The 16,656-nt window shown below is 40.2% G+C and overlaps 1 protein-coding gene across 1 annotated transcript in view; it reads left to right on the top strand.

The window, feature by feature from the left end:
* LOC126408049 (cytosolic carboxypeptidase 4) overlaps window positions 1-16,656 on the top strand; it is a 663,851-nt gene that overhangs the window by 96,975 nt on the left and 550,220 nt on the right. The window contains exon 6 of the mRNA XM_050073404.1: window positions 5,436-5,529. Within this exon, the coding sequence (XP_049929361.1) occupies window positions 5,436-5,529 (94 nt within the window). The remainder of the gene's footprint in view (window positions 1-5,435; window positions 5,530-16,656) is intronic.

The following is a 16,656-nucleotide window of genomic DNA, read 5'->3' as shown; positions in this document are numbered from 1 at the left end:
TGTGTGTCTGACAGTATAACATTTACCAAACTGACCAGCTCACATGGCTCATTCCTAAAACTTTTGAAATAAATGCCTGATACCAAAAACTTGTAAATACAAGATTTCCTGGTGAAACTCTTTTGCCTCATTACGAATTGGAATCAAATCTGTAGCTAAAACTGTGCTGCAGCACCACACGATCAAATACATATAGTCCTGCTCAGTTTCTCCACTGACTTTAACTAGTATATATTTGTGTCTGCCTGCTGTTACTTATATCCTCACAGCAGCCGGTACACATCAATCACGCCTCCACTAGATCACATGATTTCAAATGAATGTGGATGTGTTGTTTGATTGTCACACATGTCAAAGTTTCACCAGGTCACATGGGTTATGTCTACCACTTTCAAAATATAAGCTCACACCACCTTCATAAGAACCCTTTACTTTTTTAACCCTGCGGGCCCCCTAAAAAGAACAAAATCACAACTGTCCCCTTCAAGATGTTTTTCATCCTTGTTGAAAAACAACCATAGAAATATTAAATATTAATATTTTTTCTATTTTTTTTTATTTGCTTAAATCTTTTAACCAACTCCTACTCAGATTATACATATCAAATATCCATTCCTTTTGAGGATTTTTAACCCTTTATATGCCATTTTATTTACATGAAGTCACTGTTACTTTTATGAAAAAAAACATGAATATATGATTTACTTTCTATATAATAAAAGTTGGATGGAATTTTTTTTCTATTTATCACAGTCTGCGATATGGGAATGATTAATAACAACACCCATTTTGATGCATTATTATTTTTTGGGTGGTTTCTATTTTTTGATAAACACTGAGACCTTTCCCTTTTGGGACATTTTTTGTCCTTGTTGAAAAACAACCATAAAAATATTAAATATTAATATTTATTTATATTTATATTAATATTTTTCCTACTTTTTTTTTTGCTTAAATCTTTTAACCAACTACTACTCAGATTATACATACCAAATATTCACTGTGGGTGTATGTATGAGAGAGAGAGCAGCAACCTGCAGCTCATAATTTGCAATTTTTAGCTACACAATTACACACACACACACACACACACACACACACACACAATATTTTTTTATTAGCTATCAGTGTTGGGTAAGGGTTACTTTAAAAGTAACCAAAGTACGTTACTGCGTTACTTTCTAAAAAAGTAACCAGTTACTTTACTGCGTTACTCCCTAAGTAAAATAACTCAATTACTTTAAAAGTACTTTTGAGTATTCTACATTTCCTATTGGGCAATGGACCACAGGGACATTTCCTATTGGGCAATGGACCACAGGGCGCTAAGCCTACATTTTTTTGTCTCCAAAATTAAACTTATGGACCACTTGCCCTTCACTGAGATCCAATTCTCCCATCACAGCCGTCACTTTGACCAGTAGAAACACAGAACGATCTGCTGCCGTAGACAACTGTATGACAGCAACACCCCAGCATTTTTAATATTTCCTCTAGGGATGTTACCACATAGAGTAAAAGGGGGAAATGATGGTGTGAAACAGCAGAGGCACTTTGTCAACCCGCTGAGTTAACGTTACTGTCATTAGCATCAAGCTAGCAAACAATGGCACATCCTCACGGTCAGACATAAAGTATTAACACTAACAAATAGCGGCGGGGCTTTTACTCACCACAACTGCAGAGGCTCCCAGCTTCATTTGAAACAGACGACATTATAGACGGCCCGTTATTTATTAATCCCTCTGCGTGTTTATATATTTACTTTTTATCTGCTCCGTTGTCTTTGTAAAGTTAACATATCGCACCGTCATTTCAAACTCAACACTTGTTTCAAATTAAAAGCCCCTTATAAACTCGGCTGACAGAATCCCTCCATTTTCTAAATAGACTTTTATTCTGAAACATTTGTCAGAACTTCCTGTGGAAGATACAGTAGCTTGATAGTTTACTTTTGGCGTTTCAAATGAAGCTCCTGCCATCTGCTGACGCTTTTAGGTGACTACAACAACATGTCGGCTGGCACATGAACAGACACAGTTCTGGCAGTGACTCAAATAATAGTCAAAGTAATAAAAACAGGACAAGAATAACCCGATGACATCACACACGCCGTGAAAGATGACCGCGGATAATTGTTGAGTACCAGCGTGTAGCGTGTACCAGTCATAATGCAAGTCCTGAGTCTGAAATATGTCTGTCAGTGAGTCCTACTCCACCTATTTAGACTCCACCGTAGACAACGGAAGCATTTCTCCGACCATGTAGCGAGCCACAAGCTCCGTGGCTTCTTTCAGACTTATAGGTTTAACGTTATCTCCGTTATGAGAACCAAACGACAGCTAATGCTGTTTCAGAGCTGAAGGACCAGCGTTCTAAAAGTAATGGAAGTAACTGATGTCTTGTTTGAAAATGTACTTAAGTATTTGATTACTCAAACAACAAACTAATGCGTTAGGTTACTCATTACTGCAAAAAGTTATCAAAGTACTCTAACGCATTACTTTGCAACGCGTTATACCCAACTCTGGTAGCTGTACAGCCACAGCCCCCAGACATCCATACCAACACCATTGACATTGCTTGTTTTTCTGACATTTCGACTCTTATGAATAGCCTAATTCACACTGTCTACGTGAGCTGGAGGCCGACAGCGAGAGTCCGAGGTGCCGAACAACACTGCTTGCAGCTTTAATTTGCCATTCTCTTTACAATATTTCCTATATTCTTGTCACTATGATAAAAGAAAAGACGTGTCAAAAGAGCTTGGCTGGTATCTGAAACACCAGCAGTGCATCATTGTGTGTGATAAGAACTCAAAGACTTGAGTTTGACTAGTTTTCAACCATTAGTTATCAGCAGAGATGGGGGACTCGAGTTACATGACTTGACTCGAGTCAGACTCGAGTCGCAAATATAATGACTTGAGACTTACTTGACTAACGTTGATAAAAGACTCAACTTGACTTTGACTTTGTATTCATGACTTGAGACTTGACTTTGACTTGAGACAGATGACTTGAAAGGACTTGGCTTTAATTCAATATTAAAGGCACGCCAAGCACTGTTGGGCGTCACTTCTGTTTACGTTCAACAATGTTATCAAACACAACGAGCTAGACCTTGGAAAAACGTCATTTGACAGAGCTCTACGGTGTGAGCATTTTACTCGCATTTGCGACTAAAAATAGTTTTGTGTGAGCAAAAGAAATCATTCAGGAGCACGCTGTGCGAGTACAGATTTCAATCAGCAGCAGAAACGAAAGGCGAATCCTGCCGGTTGTGGGTTGAACGGGGGTCACAGACAGGAATATGGCAGAGCACTCTGGCCACCGCAAGATGGCGGTTTACCAGCAACCGAGAAGCCCGGCTCCTGGTCCAATAATTTCCTCTTCATTGGTGTCATGCTCCACGGTGACTGTTAGCACCCAGCCCACTGTGGGTCTATTAGGGAATGTACTAAAATATACCAACCGGGCTGCATGATGTGTGTGGTTTATGCGCTGATAAGGGTTTGTTCTTAACTTATCAGAGGAGGAGGGTGGCTGGTTGATTTTTATTTCATTTATTTATTTTATTTTGATCCCCCCTGTAGCCGCAAACATTTTTCCTTTTCAAAGTGACTGGTGGAAAATGCATGACCCTTCACCATGAATTAGATTTTTAAAATTTAGCTGAGTTCATCCGATGAAGTGTGCCAGGCGACCCAACTACAAAAGCCAGTGGACTAAAGACATCCTTTGTGTCTAATAGTAGAGCAGTAGGCCCAATGTAGCCCTGTGTGTGTGTGCTGGGCCCTTACCACACACATGATGGAGGAGAGGGCGGCTCCAGAGGAGCCTTTGTATTTTGTTGTTTTCCTATTAAATGTGTTATTTAAAATTTTCACTGCGCTCCTAAATTTCTTTCTGTGCTGCTAACCTTTTTCACTAGGAGCACATGTGCTCCCAGTGAAAAAGGTTAGCGTAGAGCCCTGTTTGAACTCTGTTTTTAGCCGTGAGACACGGGCACCGCGTTCATGTGTGTGTGCTTGCTTTCGCTGGTCTCACACTGGCTGGTTGGTGCAGCCTGGACCCAAATGTTTTTGTTGCCATTTGCGGAGCCTGGGCTGCCTACAGAGACTGGACTTTTTCACAGCATATTCAGAGGACATGTAGCTAGCGGATTGTGAGGAGATGTTTGTTGTATGTCACATATGACTTGACTTGTGACTTGCTTGACCTGAGCAATGACTCGACTTGACTTGCTTGACTTATAGCAGAGACTTGACTTGACTTGCTTGATTCTCACCACAACTAACTTGGAACTTGCTTGAGACTTGAAGGTAAAGACTTGAGACTTGCTTGTGACTTGCACATGTGTGACTTTCCCCCATGTCTGGTTATCAGTGAAGGAGCAACAAACCAAACATACAATGGATGTATCAATTCCCCAATGCTCCATCATCTGCCGTCTCATGTGTGCTTTATATCTCCTTACACATTACCATTACTACATAATTGGGGTGGGGAAAAAATCGATACAGCATAGTATCGCAATTTTTGCGTGGTGATATTGTATTAATATATGGGCACCAAGTATGTATCGATAATTTATTATATGCATCATTCTTTTTTTGCAAATACACATTTTAATACAACTTTGGGTACTAGAATAATGAAATCAATTGCTTTTTCGGTCCACTAGATTTTATGTAATCATCAATACTTTAAGAAAAAAATGTACTTTAATCAAAGTCAATCAACAAAATGTGGGACACATGGCCATTAAAATGGTAGGGTGCAGAAAGAACAAAAATTCATTTGTAAATCTATAAACAATCTTTTGACAGTAAAACCTTTTTTTTTTTATATTTCTTCTTCATGTATCATTTTGTCATATGGATCTCTGTACATTTATTATGTCGATCTGTTCTGTACACACGACATCTGTCCGTCCAGGGAGAGGGATCCCTCCTCAGTTGCTCTTTCTGAGGTTTCCACTATTTTTCCCCCATGAAAGGGTTTTTTTGGGGGAGTTTTTCCTTATCCAATGTGAGGGTCCAAGGACAGAGGGATGTCATATGCTGTCATTTGTGGCTTTATAAATAATATTGAATTGAATTTGAATTGAAGTGTCACTACACCACTAACTTTGATTTTAATGTTAACTGAATACAACACACAATCTTCACACACATGCACAAGGAGGAGAGGAGACAGTGACAGCATTCTGAGTTTAACAAGCAGCATCTACAGTATATTTCTAAAACCTGCTTAAAATCTGCTTAAAATCTGCAGAGTTCTGTGGACGCAGATTCTGTATGGGCGTAATTATCAATAATTAAATGTACTGATTAAATATGAATTCATTAATTAACTACACATTATACTGCTCTTTTTATTTTTAACATTCTTGAATTCATGTGTTTAACTTGTCATGTGTTCTCTTTACAGTTCCTACAGCAAACCTTATAGGAAAGAACTATGGACTAGATGTCATCTACCGCCTCATCCCTCAATATACCACCAAACATCTGCACACCATCAAGTATGTATACCCAGGCTTTCTGCATATGACACTGACCACTTCCATGCCCGTATCTCTTGGTGACTTATGCCAAAGACAGGAGATGTGGAGTGAGGAAAGAGGTCACTAACAGTTCCTAGATAACACTGCCAGAAAAAAACGATATTTGCTTAATTTTTTTCAAATCTTATTTAAGACTTGGGAAATCAACAAGACATTAAAACAACTGATAAGCAAACAAAGAATAATCGTGCATATCAATTTAAACAAATATGAAATTATAGAAAACAACAAACAACACTAGCAATAAATGGGCTCTAAATGTAGAAATACAGGGTGATAAACATGCTAAGGTGTAGATGTATAGTTAAAAGCATGAACACTCAATTAAAACTGAAATTGGAAATAGGCCCCTTAAACAGCCATAATGATTGCAGGGTGTCTAAGTTTAAGGTATTTTGTAGATTATTCCATGTATAAGGTGCACTGTAAGAAAATGGCATTCTTCCTAGTTCAGTTCTGATTAAAGGAGTGTGAAGCAACAGCCTATATTGAACAAGTACCATGATTATGTGAGGACAGAGTTAAGAGTGAAATATAGGGTGCATCTGTATCAAAGCTTTATAAATGAACAAATATCAGTGCGGTTCCCGCCTCACAGCCAAATCTGGCCAGCCAACCTTTCGGTAAAGGTGGCAGTAATGGGTGCTGTAAGGATCACCTGTAATGAAAATCATATCATTTATGTAAATTGAAAACAATGTTGGCCCTAACACTGAGCCCTGTGGGACACCTTTAGTAATTTTTAAAATTTTGAATGAACATCACCCATCTTTATGCATTGCAGTCTATTGGAGAGGTAGTTTTCAAACCACAGGCAGCTGACAGAATCAAAACCAATACAGGGCAGTTTCTTTAAAAGTAACAAATTGTCAACTGTGTCGAGTCTGAGTCTATTAACAGAGCAGCACAAGACATTTTGCTATCCAAGGCTAGTGTAATGTCATTTAGAACCAGGGAGGTTGCAGATGTGGTACTGTGCATAGTCCTAAAACCAGACTGATAAGGAGTGAGTACAGAAAACAAAGAGAGATATGATCTAAGTTGCTTATTTACCAGGGACTCCAAAATTTTAGCCAGATACCATAATTTGAAAATAGGGAGATAGTTATTTATGTCGGTTTTACCACCTCCTTTATGAAAGGGAAGGACATAGGCTGTTTTCCAGGCTGTGGTGATTATTCCAGTGGAGATGGTCAGGTTCAATATATGAGTTATACATATATTCTGCAATAAGTGGTGCTGAGAGTTTCATAAAGAAAGCATCTAAACTATCTGCAGCGGTTGATTTTGTATTATCAATTGTAAGAAGAGCATTAATAACTTCCTGAAAACTAAAAGAGGACAAACTGAAGTTTGGTGAGGAGGCATTTCTGAGGTTACCCTGATGTTCGGGGGTATGATTAAGCAGCATTAATTACAGTACAATGCAAAAAGATCCCTCACTCATCACCTCCCAGCTAGCCTCCTAACCTTAGCTTGCATGAAATAATATCCTTCTCTCAGAACCCAGGACCAGACCACAAAGATGGGTCACTGACATTGAGTGACTTGTTGATTCAATGAGCAGTTTATTTAGACTTTTACAGTTTGTGGAGTTAGGATTAGCATTTGGTTGGCTAGGAAAGAACAAAAAACTAAAATAAAAATTCAAAGTTATGATGTCTTTACTTTCTTCACCTTTTATTAATTTCAAACGATCAGTAATGGTTTCAGATACAAATGTTTGCTTGTATGGTAAGTACAGTTTAGTTATGATAAATTTTTATCTTGATATATTTTTTGTGCTTGTTGCAGGCAGTTCACAGAGTATACATGACACAGACTGCTGTTGTGGCTGAGTAGATGACCAATAGACAACGTTTATCATGTATCTGTGTGACCTTAAGTTTGTCATTCTCATAAAACTTCACAATACAAAGAATATGTTTCCCCCTTAAAATAGCACCACTAAGAAATAAGACCAGAAGTAGTTTTTGTCTACTTGGTTGGTTGGGTGTCCAACACTTTATAGCAACATACCTTAGAGGGACTTAATTGTCCCCAGAGGAAGAGTCCTAATGATGCAGACTCTTTAGCTTTCCTCCAGAACCCTGTAGAGCCAGCCTTTCACCCTAACAAATCTATTTGTTGAACTTCCTTATTTGCTGTGGATATTAGTGATAGCCAATGGATGCTTTGGTGCAGGCTGACATCTCCTCTGGTGCAAACATCTTTTTTTTTCTGTTAGGTAAGAAATATTAAAATGTATTGGACAGGTTGCAGGGAAGTTGTTTGGCTTAATTATTACTCCACCTTTGACCATCAAATTTTAATCAGCTTTCCTCTCTTGCAAGGAGCACCTGTAACATAAATAATTTCCCCTCGGGGATCAATAAAGTATTTCTGATTCTGATTCTGATTCTGATTCTTCAGTCCAAGTGGAATTTTGTGTCAAATTTGAGGAAATTCCCTCAAGGCCTTCTTGAGACATCACGAAACTCACAAAATGAGACGGAGACTGATGCAGGGTCACAGTGATCTTCAAACTCTGACCATCAAATTTTAATCAGTTCATCCTTGAGTCCAAGTAGATGTTTGTGCCAAGTTTTAAGAAATTCCCTCCTGGTCTTCTTCAGATAGGTCACAGCCGCTGTGACCTTACATAACATGTTTTTGGCCATTATTGAGGAATTAATCCGCTAATTATGACAAAACCCTCACACAAATGTCTAATAGGATGTGTCTATCATCCACTGGGTACAAATACTCTAGATCAAATAACTAAATTCTATTTTCAATAAATGTTTTCCCTTAGTCACTGCTAAAACACAGTCCATTAAACAGGACTCTTCTAAGCCATGGTTCACCCCTGGGCTACAGAAGTTTTCAAAGGAAAAAATAGACTTTAGGAAAAATTCTTAACAAACCCTACACCATTGAACCAATCAAATTATAAACATATAAAAACAAATTTACTCATCTCCTTAAATCAGCAAAAAAAGAAAAAAAGAAAAGCTATTTTGCTGATAAATTCAAGGAGTCCTCTGATAATATTGGGCAGTGATAAATCAATTATTGCATAAAAAGACATCTGCAGTAAAAGTTCCATCATACTTCTCTTAAAGAGGGAAAACCTTCATCACCTTGATCCATATGAAATCGCATGTAAATTCAACGATTTCTTTGTAAAGGTAGGTGCCTCCCTGTCAAAAAAAATCAAAACTTCAGGTGGAAGTCCCCTTGACTATATTGATGGTTGCTTTCCTTCATTTAAGACATTTGATCGGCCTAATGTAAATGAAGTTATAAGTATTATCAGTAAACTAAAATCAACTGCTACAGGACACGATAAAGTCAGAACTTCTCTTGTGAAAGAAGTTAAATCGTCAATTGCAGATCGGTTAATGTTTATTTTTTCTCTGTCCTTAGAAACAGGAGATGTACCTAATGATCTCAAATTGCAAAAATCATCCCCATTTACAAATCAGACGATCCAAGGTCTTTTACAAATTATCTTACAATATCAATACTACCCTGTTTTTTTTGTTTTTTTTAAAGATAATGATGGCTGGTTTTTTTTCAACATATAAATTCAAATAATAAAAAACATTTTGTTAAAGCGGCTACAAACTCAAATACTAGGGCTTCATCCTCTCCTTTATTTTCTAAACTGAGGATCATAACCATATTTGATATTATTATCATGCAAATCTGCATTTTTATCCATAAGGCAATTCACCAAAGTCATGAATTACCCAATCACTTTCAGCAATATTTTCGCGTGAATTCTAGTATACACTGACACACAACAAGACAAGCAGGACACCTGCATCTCCCCCACTGCCATAGCAGCAGAGGGCAATTCACTATTAAATTTAAAGGGATCACACTGTGGAATGAACATCAAAATCTTGCAGACAGAACTCCCTCCTTGTCTTTTTTAAAAAAGAGAATATTGATGATACTATTTAAACACTATGTTTAACAGTTTATTTTACATACATATATATATATATATATATATAAATATATATATATATATATATATATATATATATATGTATATATGTATTCATTTTACATGCAAATGGTAAAAGGTCAGCGTCACTGTGACATCATAATCCTTTGCAAAAACACTTTTCTAGCCATTACTCAACGTCACATCTCAGGAGCAGAAGGGGAGACATTTAGTCAGATACTGAATTGGTGATTCTCATCTTGGGTGCCCACCTTGAAACTGTGCTGCTTGTATAGATCTTCTGTGTTGTGTGTGAAGCATTCATGTTTTCACGGACATGGATGTAAACTGTAGGTGCAACTTGATGGGTTCATGGAAGCATACAACTGCAAAGCAGTAATTCAATTTTGCTCTTCTACTGGTAAAACGTCATATCGTGTTTTGATCATACATTGTATCATCGAGGCCATTACAGGGCTGCAGACTTTAAGCATGATAAAAATTAGGTGTTGAAACTCTGGGCTGCTGTGTGGTTCATTAAAAGATTTGTGAAATGTGCACAATCTCCATGCACAAACTGAATGGCAGTAATAAAGTTTACAGGGAAACATCATCACATCAACATATTCTTGGTCTCACCACACTATCATTTCTCCTGAACTCATGCATAGACTCCAGCTCTTATGTAAGCCACCATCCTTCTCCTCTTGGATCATATATCCTCTTCCCATCTGTCTTTGTCAGAACTGATGGCATTTGGCTCAAATAGCCAGCATCCTCCAGAATACCCAGTGGAGCATATCGAGAGCACTAGGAGTACCGGCTTCTCTGCCTGGCTCAATGCCAGGCATACCAGTCCCTGATCAGACACTAGTGAACATGAAACTCCCCATTGGTGTGAGGGAATTGGATGCTCTGACATTACAAATTTATAGCCCTCAGGGTGAGTTTCTGTATCATTTTCATGCAGAGGCCAGCTGTTAATTGTTGTTACACAATTAGAAGACTCTAGGATTCCAGATTTCAAAGCCAGCTACTGCCTTGGATAATTTGACAGAATAGGCAGCTGTGAATTTCTGTGATTCAGTAAGAGCAACGAGGCAGGAGACATGCTATTTCCCCTAAGTGTGAGAGCCAGTTAGACATGTCTATCACAGTGATTTATCCAATTATATCTATGATATGGCAACTGTTAGATATGCCGGTTGGCTGCTGTGCACACTTTTATAGCAGTAAAGTCAGTCAGTCAGCTGCAGTACTAAATCTGTCCATCTATTCTCAACTGTCAACAGCACTTAATCCCTCCTGTCTGTTTGACTGCTAGGCACCGCAGCACTTTGTACTATCCTCTTTAAATAGTTGCATGTGAGAACTGCTGTGGACTGCAAAGGAAGTATTTTACTGTGATTAACAGGTATTAACTTGTGAATAGTCTGTAAAGCAAGAATGCTCAGACTCTTAAAGGGGTAGTTTGGATTTTTTGAAGTGCAGTTTTATGGGGTATTTGACTATTGACAACAACAACCATTGTAGCTTGCTGAACATGGGATTTGCTGGTCTACTACTGCCTTTGGTGAATCCAAATTAACCCTTTAAAATGCCAAAGTCACACAATAACACTAACAAATTAACGAATTGAGGCAGCAGAATAACAGCAGCTCCTTTATTTAGGAATCTTAAATCACTGTTTTTCTCAATGGAGTCTGGTTTTGAAGAGAGCGCTACAATGACTTTTTGTTCCCGTTTAAAATCACTGTCTAAAGTGAAGCAGTGAAAATAGTCTCAACATAGTGGATACTTAAACCAATACATTTTTTAAGGTGGGACTTTTTTGGTGCCTAAAATACATTTTGTTGCTGACCCCTCCACAGCAGTAGATTGCCTAGCTTCCATGTTGGATTCCAGCCTGTTTCTCCAAACTCGGGGTGTGCTTACTGACATCTACTGTACCCCCCAACTATCCTTTTAATGTCACCCGTACAGACTGACAATATACTACCCATAATGCATTATAGACTCACACATTGCAAACACAAAAATGAAGGCGAATATTTTTCCTACCATTTTCATTTTTCATTTTCATTTACCTCCTAGTTAGGGTCCAGGCAGCTAAGCTGCCAGGACACCATTGTAATCCTAGGTATTCTTCTTCTTTCTTCTTTCTTCTTCGGAGGAAATCATACTTCCCATGGGTGAAAACTCACCAAACTTTGCACAAAGGTCCAGTCTCATGCCAGATATCCTCAGCTGTAAACTCAAGCCAATAGTCCTGATGGTGGCGCTACAGCAAGCGTCTAAAGTTCAAAATTTTGAAAATTCATAACAAATCAACCATGCATGCTACAACTTCACAACTTTCATCTAACTGTAGCCCCAATACTGAAGAAACTTTTGTACATTTATTTTTTTTTCAAAAACTGTAAAACTTCTTAAACCTATCTCCTCCCACAATTTTTGCTCAATTGACACCAAACTTGCTACAGAGCATCTTCAGACTGTCCTACAAAAACTATGTTTCTCAGATTTTTGATTTATCAAAAATTGAGCCAACAGTGCATCAAAATGTTTGACTGTAAACGGTACTGTAAACATATACATGCAAATTCTTGCTAAATAAATCTTCAATGTTCATGAAAAAAATGACAAAATTCTAGAGTCATGGTAGATGATGTGTGGCAAATTTCCGAATTTTATCTCAAAAACTGAATTTTTGACAGCATTTTGAATTTTGCTCTAATGTGAACAATTGGAGTCAATGTAAAAATGGCAATTTTAAACATCAGTTTTTCACTTATGGAACAAATCAATCATTGTTACAAACAAATTACCAACATCTCCATGCTGTCTAGATGCAATATGTGTATTTTTCAGATTTTTGTCTTAATAACTGAATTTTTTACAGTGGTTTCAAATCTGCTTTTCCATGCATGGATGGCTGCTAAACCTGCATGTCTGGCTAAGTCAATTTGTGAAGCTACACATGAATTGTCACTGACTAATTAGCTCAGTGAGATAGAAATTGATTCTTAGTCTCAGAGGTTGTGAGTTCAAGCCTCAGCTGATGCAAATGGCAGATTGTGTTGCTAAATTCATAAATGTCTTCCAATTCTTCTGCTTGTTGCTCAGAATTGCATAAAAATGCCCGGACCCGACCCATCACATTTGCTACATTGCTAACTGTATTATTATTTACAGCACAGGACAAAATGTTGTGGAGCATGTGCACACCCTTGAAACACTCTAAACGGAAGTCAATCACACCTTAAACAAATCAGTTATGTATATATATATATATATATATATATATATATCAAGTCTCCTATTTCTCATGCCTGGCACTTCTCCTGTTTGAAAGTGACACACTAGACTGTCGGCCTATTTACCAAAAAAGCAGTGCAGGTGTCACATTATTGAGGCTGAACCCAACTGCTGATACAGGACAGTTTGGTGAGTGAAACACAAGTCTTTGAATTTTAAAGGGAATTCAGTGGTGGGGAGAGGTGAGCAGGGGTCTTGGCAGAGGGGGTAGAGGTTGTTATCTAGAAAAGGAAGGCTTGGCAGGGACGCTGTCTGGGAATTAGAGCTGACTGGCATACTGGCTTTGCTGGAGAGAGAAGAACAGGTGTGAGCCTTGAGCAGGCAAGCAAACAAACAACATAGTCTACTGTTACTGGCAGATTGGCAAGCAAAAGTGCTTAGAAGCTGGGTGCCTGGGACATTCCAAACCGTGTATAGCACAACAATCTGGCGGGGACTAGAAGTTAGTGCAGAGTACATGTTGTGGAGAAGAGATGGCTTGATGGGCCTTTTAAACAGAAGACGTTCTGATTGTCACAGTAGAACAATCACAGGTGTATATAATGTTGGCTGCTGTGATTGCAGGGTCCTGGCATCATGCATGCTGGCACACTGTCACTCTTACTAGAACATTTGAATAGAACAGAGCCATCATTATTGTTATTAGTGACACCTGTGCTTTTCCCACTATGACAAGTCACAGGGTGCGTTCTGAATCACATACTTTTTCTTTTTACTTTTAGTATGTACAGCAGCTGCCCTTGCAAAGTACATGCTGTTGCATGCAGTATGCACACAATCGGGACATACTACTTCTTCATAACACTGCGCCCTAAATGTTGACCCTCTTGTTGATATATCCCCTACCTTGGAGATAGAACTGTTCACTGAGCTCACCAGGGACAGAAGTCCACGTCTGATGTTATTATTTTGCAATACATGCATAACTGCAACTATTGTAGATTCTAACATATTATATTCATGACAGTGAAATTACATCTGCAGTTCTCTGTCAGTGTAATGTAATACTTTTTCCCTTTTGTTGTTGGTAACATTTATGATTATTATGTTCAATTAATTAATATTGCTAATATGACTATTCGACTGGTCACTAGTCACTTCAATGCTGTCATCAGTCATTGCAGCTTCTGTTGTTGTGGAAGTTCTCTGCTGCTGGGGAAGAATGAAATAGAGACTTCTGCCGACCGACAAGATTTTTATTTTCTTTGCAAAGAAAAGGTCAATCAACACATGAGCGGTCAGAATGAAGAAAGACCCCGAGCATGGGAAGGCCTAAACATTTATACCTGAGGAACGCCTCTTAAGGTGTGTTTCACACCCTTTGTCTGCTGCAGGGACCGGCACCCCTACCCAGAGTGTTTTCACACTCTTTTGTCTGCTGCAGGTATTGGCATCGACCCCCTAGGGTGTGTTTCACACCTGGGGTATCCTGCAGGATTTTGTATCCAGATGGGAGGTTAAGAGGTCTAGACATCACAATTTAAAACACAAAAGGACCTGGTATCTTGGTGAGAAAGCGGGAGGTGGGGCATCTCAAGTAGTTGAAAACACAAAGAAATTGAAATTACAATTACACTGTCAGCTGTCAGTCAGCTGTCAGTCAGCTGTCAACGTATTCTCAAGCTTTTCATCTGTCTGTGGCTCAGTTGATGTGACTCTTCAGTAGATTGTGGGTCAGAATAGCCAGAAAAGCATGCTGGCTTGCATACTGCAAAAGACGACCGGATGCAGTGGAATGTTCGGTTACTTTGTAACCTTGGTTCTCTGAGTGAGGACATTATCTCCCCACCCAGTAGTTATATAATAACTAACTCTTTAAAGAGTAACTAAACCCTAAAACCATTTTTTCAGCTGATAATCATTGTTTCTGGTTGTATAGTAGTGTTACTGACTGATCCTGCTCAAAATCTTGACAGTTTAGTGCAAACTGTTGAAAATCTACATTTTATTTTAAAAATGTGGTATGGAGTGCCCTCTACAGCTTGAAATCTGGTTACTACACTTTAATTTACATTACATTACATTGGAGGCGAATGATTCTTTTTCGAGGCGAATGACGTCACTAACCGTCCACACTAAAGCCTGCCCTCCTCCCTTTACTCCTCCCCTTACTATAAAACCATTCTGTCCGTAGAGAGAGCCGAGCCTCGGGGGGGTGTATGTGCGGCCGGGCTGCGAGGGAGGGAGGGGTGGATGGATGCGGTGGGCTGCTGCTCTGAGCCCAGGCTCCCAGAGAGGGAGAAATAGAACCGGCCGCCTTCCCTTCTGCCCATGTGACACAGCTAGGGGCAGTTTTCCAAGCCACCATCGGCACAATGAAAATAAGTCGAAGTGTGGAGCGGAGGAGAGGGACCTCTCTCCCCGCAGCGAGGGACAATCTTAACTCCGCCCCCTTCTTCAGCCGCTCGCCTGTCTCACCCCCCCAGACGCTGTGTGCCACTGTACCGATGGCCCCTGAACCATAAGCATGACCAACCGCCAGGTGCAGGGTTTGCGTGCAGGAAGACCACTCAGTTGCCTGCTGCCAGGCCACTGACAATAATACACCCTGGCTGGGTAAGGCGCCCCTCCCAGCTCAGGGGCATGGAATTACATGGCCTACTGTGTGGTGGCACTCAGCACATGCTCCCCAAAGGAGGTGCCAGCAACCACCTTCAGCCAGTAAAATCTGTAAAATGTGGATGGACATGACCATGTAGCAGGTGCACAGAACTCAGAGAGGGTGGCACCATGCCACAAGGCCCATGAGTTAGCTACATCTCATGTTGAGTGTGCCCATGCACCCACCAGTACTGGCATGCCCACCCCTCTGTAACGCTGCTGAATTGTCTCGGCGACCCAATCAGACAGCCTAACCTTCAACACCGGCTGGCCCTGGCACTGGGTCTTAAAGCAGACAAAAAGTTGGTCTGTCTTTCTAAATGCGGTGCGCCAGACATAGACCTTCAGGGCTCTAACAAGACAGTGATTTGAGTCTTTTTTACCCCCACTATCTTCCTTGGGGTTGTAGGGTTGCAACTCTATCAACTGATTCATGAAAGTCTGTGAGTACTTTGGGCAGGAATGCAGGGTTTGGACGCAACATGGCACCAGCATCATCCGGCAGGAAATAACAGCTCTTATCCACTGACAGAGCATGCAGTTCCCCCACTCTTTGGGCTGATGTCACTGCCAAGAGAAAAACCACTTTAAGACACAACCACTTAATGCTGACTGACTCCAGAGGCTCAAAAGGTTCCTCCTGAAGGGCAGCCAACACCTCACCCAGGTCCCGCGGTGGAATGGCTGGCCTCCTGGTGCTCAGTGCAAGCCGTCACCAGTCAGTCACCATCTGCAAGCCTAAAATCCCCCGTACAAGCAGCCTTGATAGCTGCCACCATGTTTGTAAGGGTTGAAGGTAATTTTCCCGCCTCAAGCAGCCCTGCAGGTACCGGAGCACCTCTGGGGCTGCACATGTCAGTGCATCGATCCGGTTAGTTGTGCACCACGATGCAAAGAGCTCCCAGCTGTAAGAGTACGCAGCCCTTGTAGACGATGCCCGAGCACTCTGCATGGTCTGAACCACTGACTGCGCAAGTTCCAAACCTAGCCTTCCCAAAGTTTGAGCCCCTGTGGAAAAGGATGGAGCAGGGCCCTCTACACCTGACTCAGAAGGTCTGCCAGACAGGGAACTCTAATCGCCTCCCAGCCAGCAGGGGCACAACCTCAGAGAGCCATGTCATGTGGGGCCAGTTCAGGGCCACCAGGATCAGCTGCACTTCCTCCTTCCGAACTCTCTGCAGCAGATACGGGAGGAGAGTGAACAAGGGAAATGCATACAGCAAACCTTG

Source organism: Epinephelus moara, chromosome 20 (genome assembly GCF_006386435.1).
Source record: "Epinephelus moara isolate mb chromosome 20, YSFRI_EMoa_1.0, whole genome shotgun sequence".
NCBI lineage: Eukaryota > Metazoa > Chordata > Actinopteri > Perciformes > Serranidae > Epinephelus > Epinephelus moara.
This window is presented reverse-complemented; position numbering and strand designations above follow the sequence as displayed.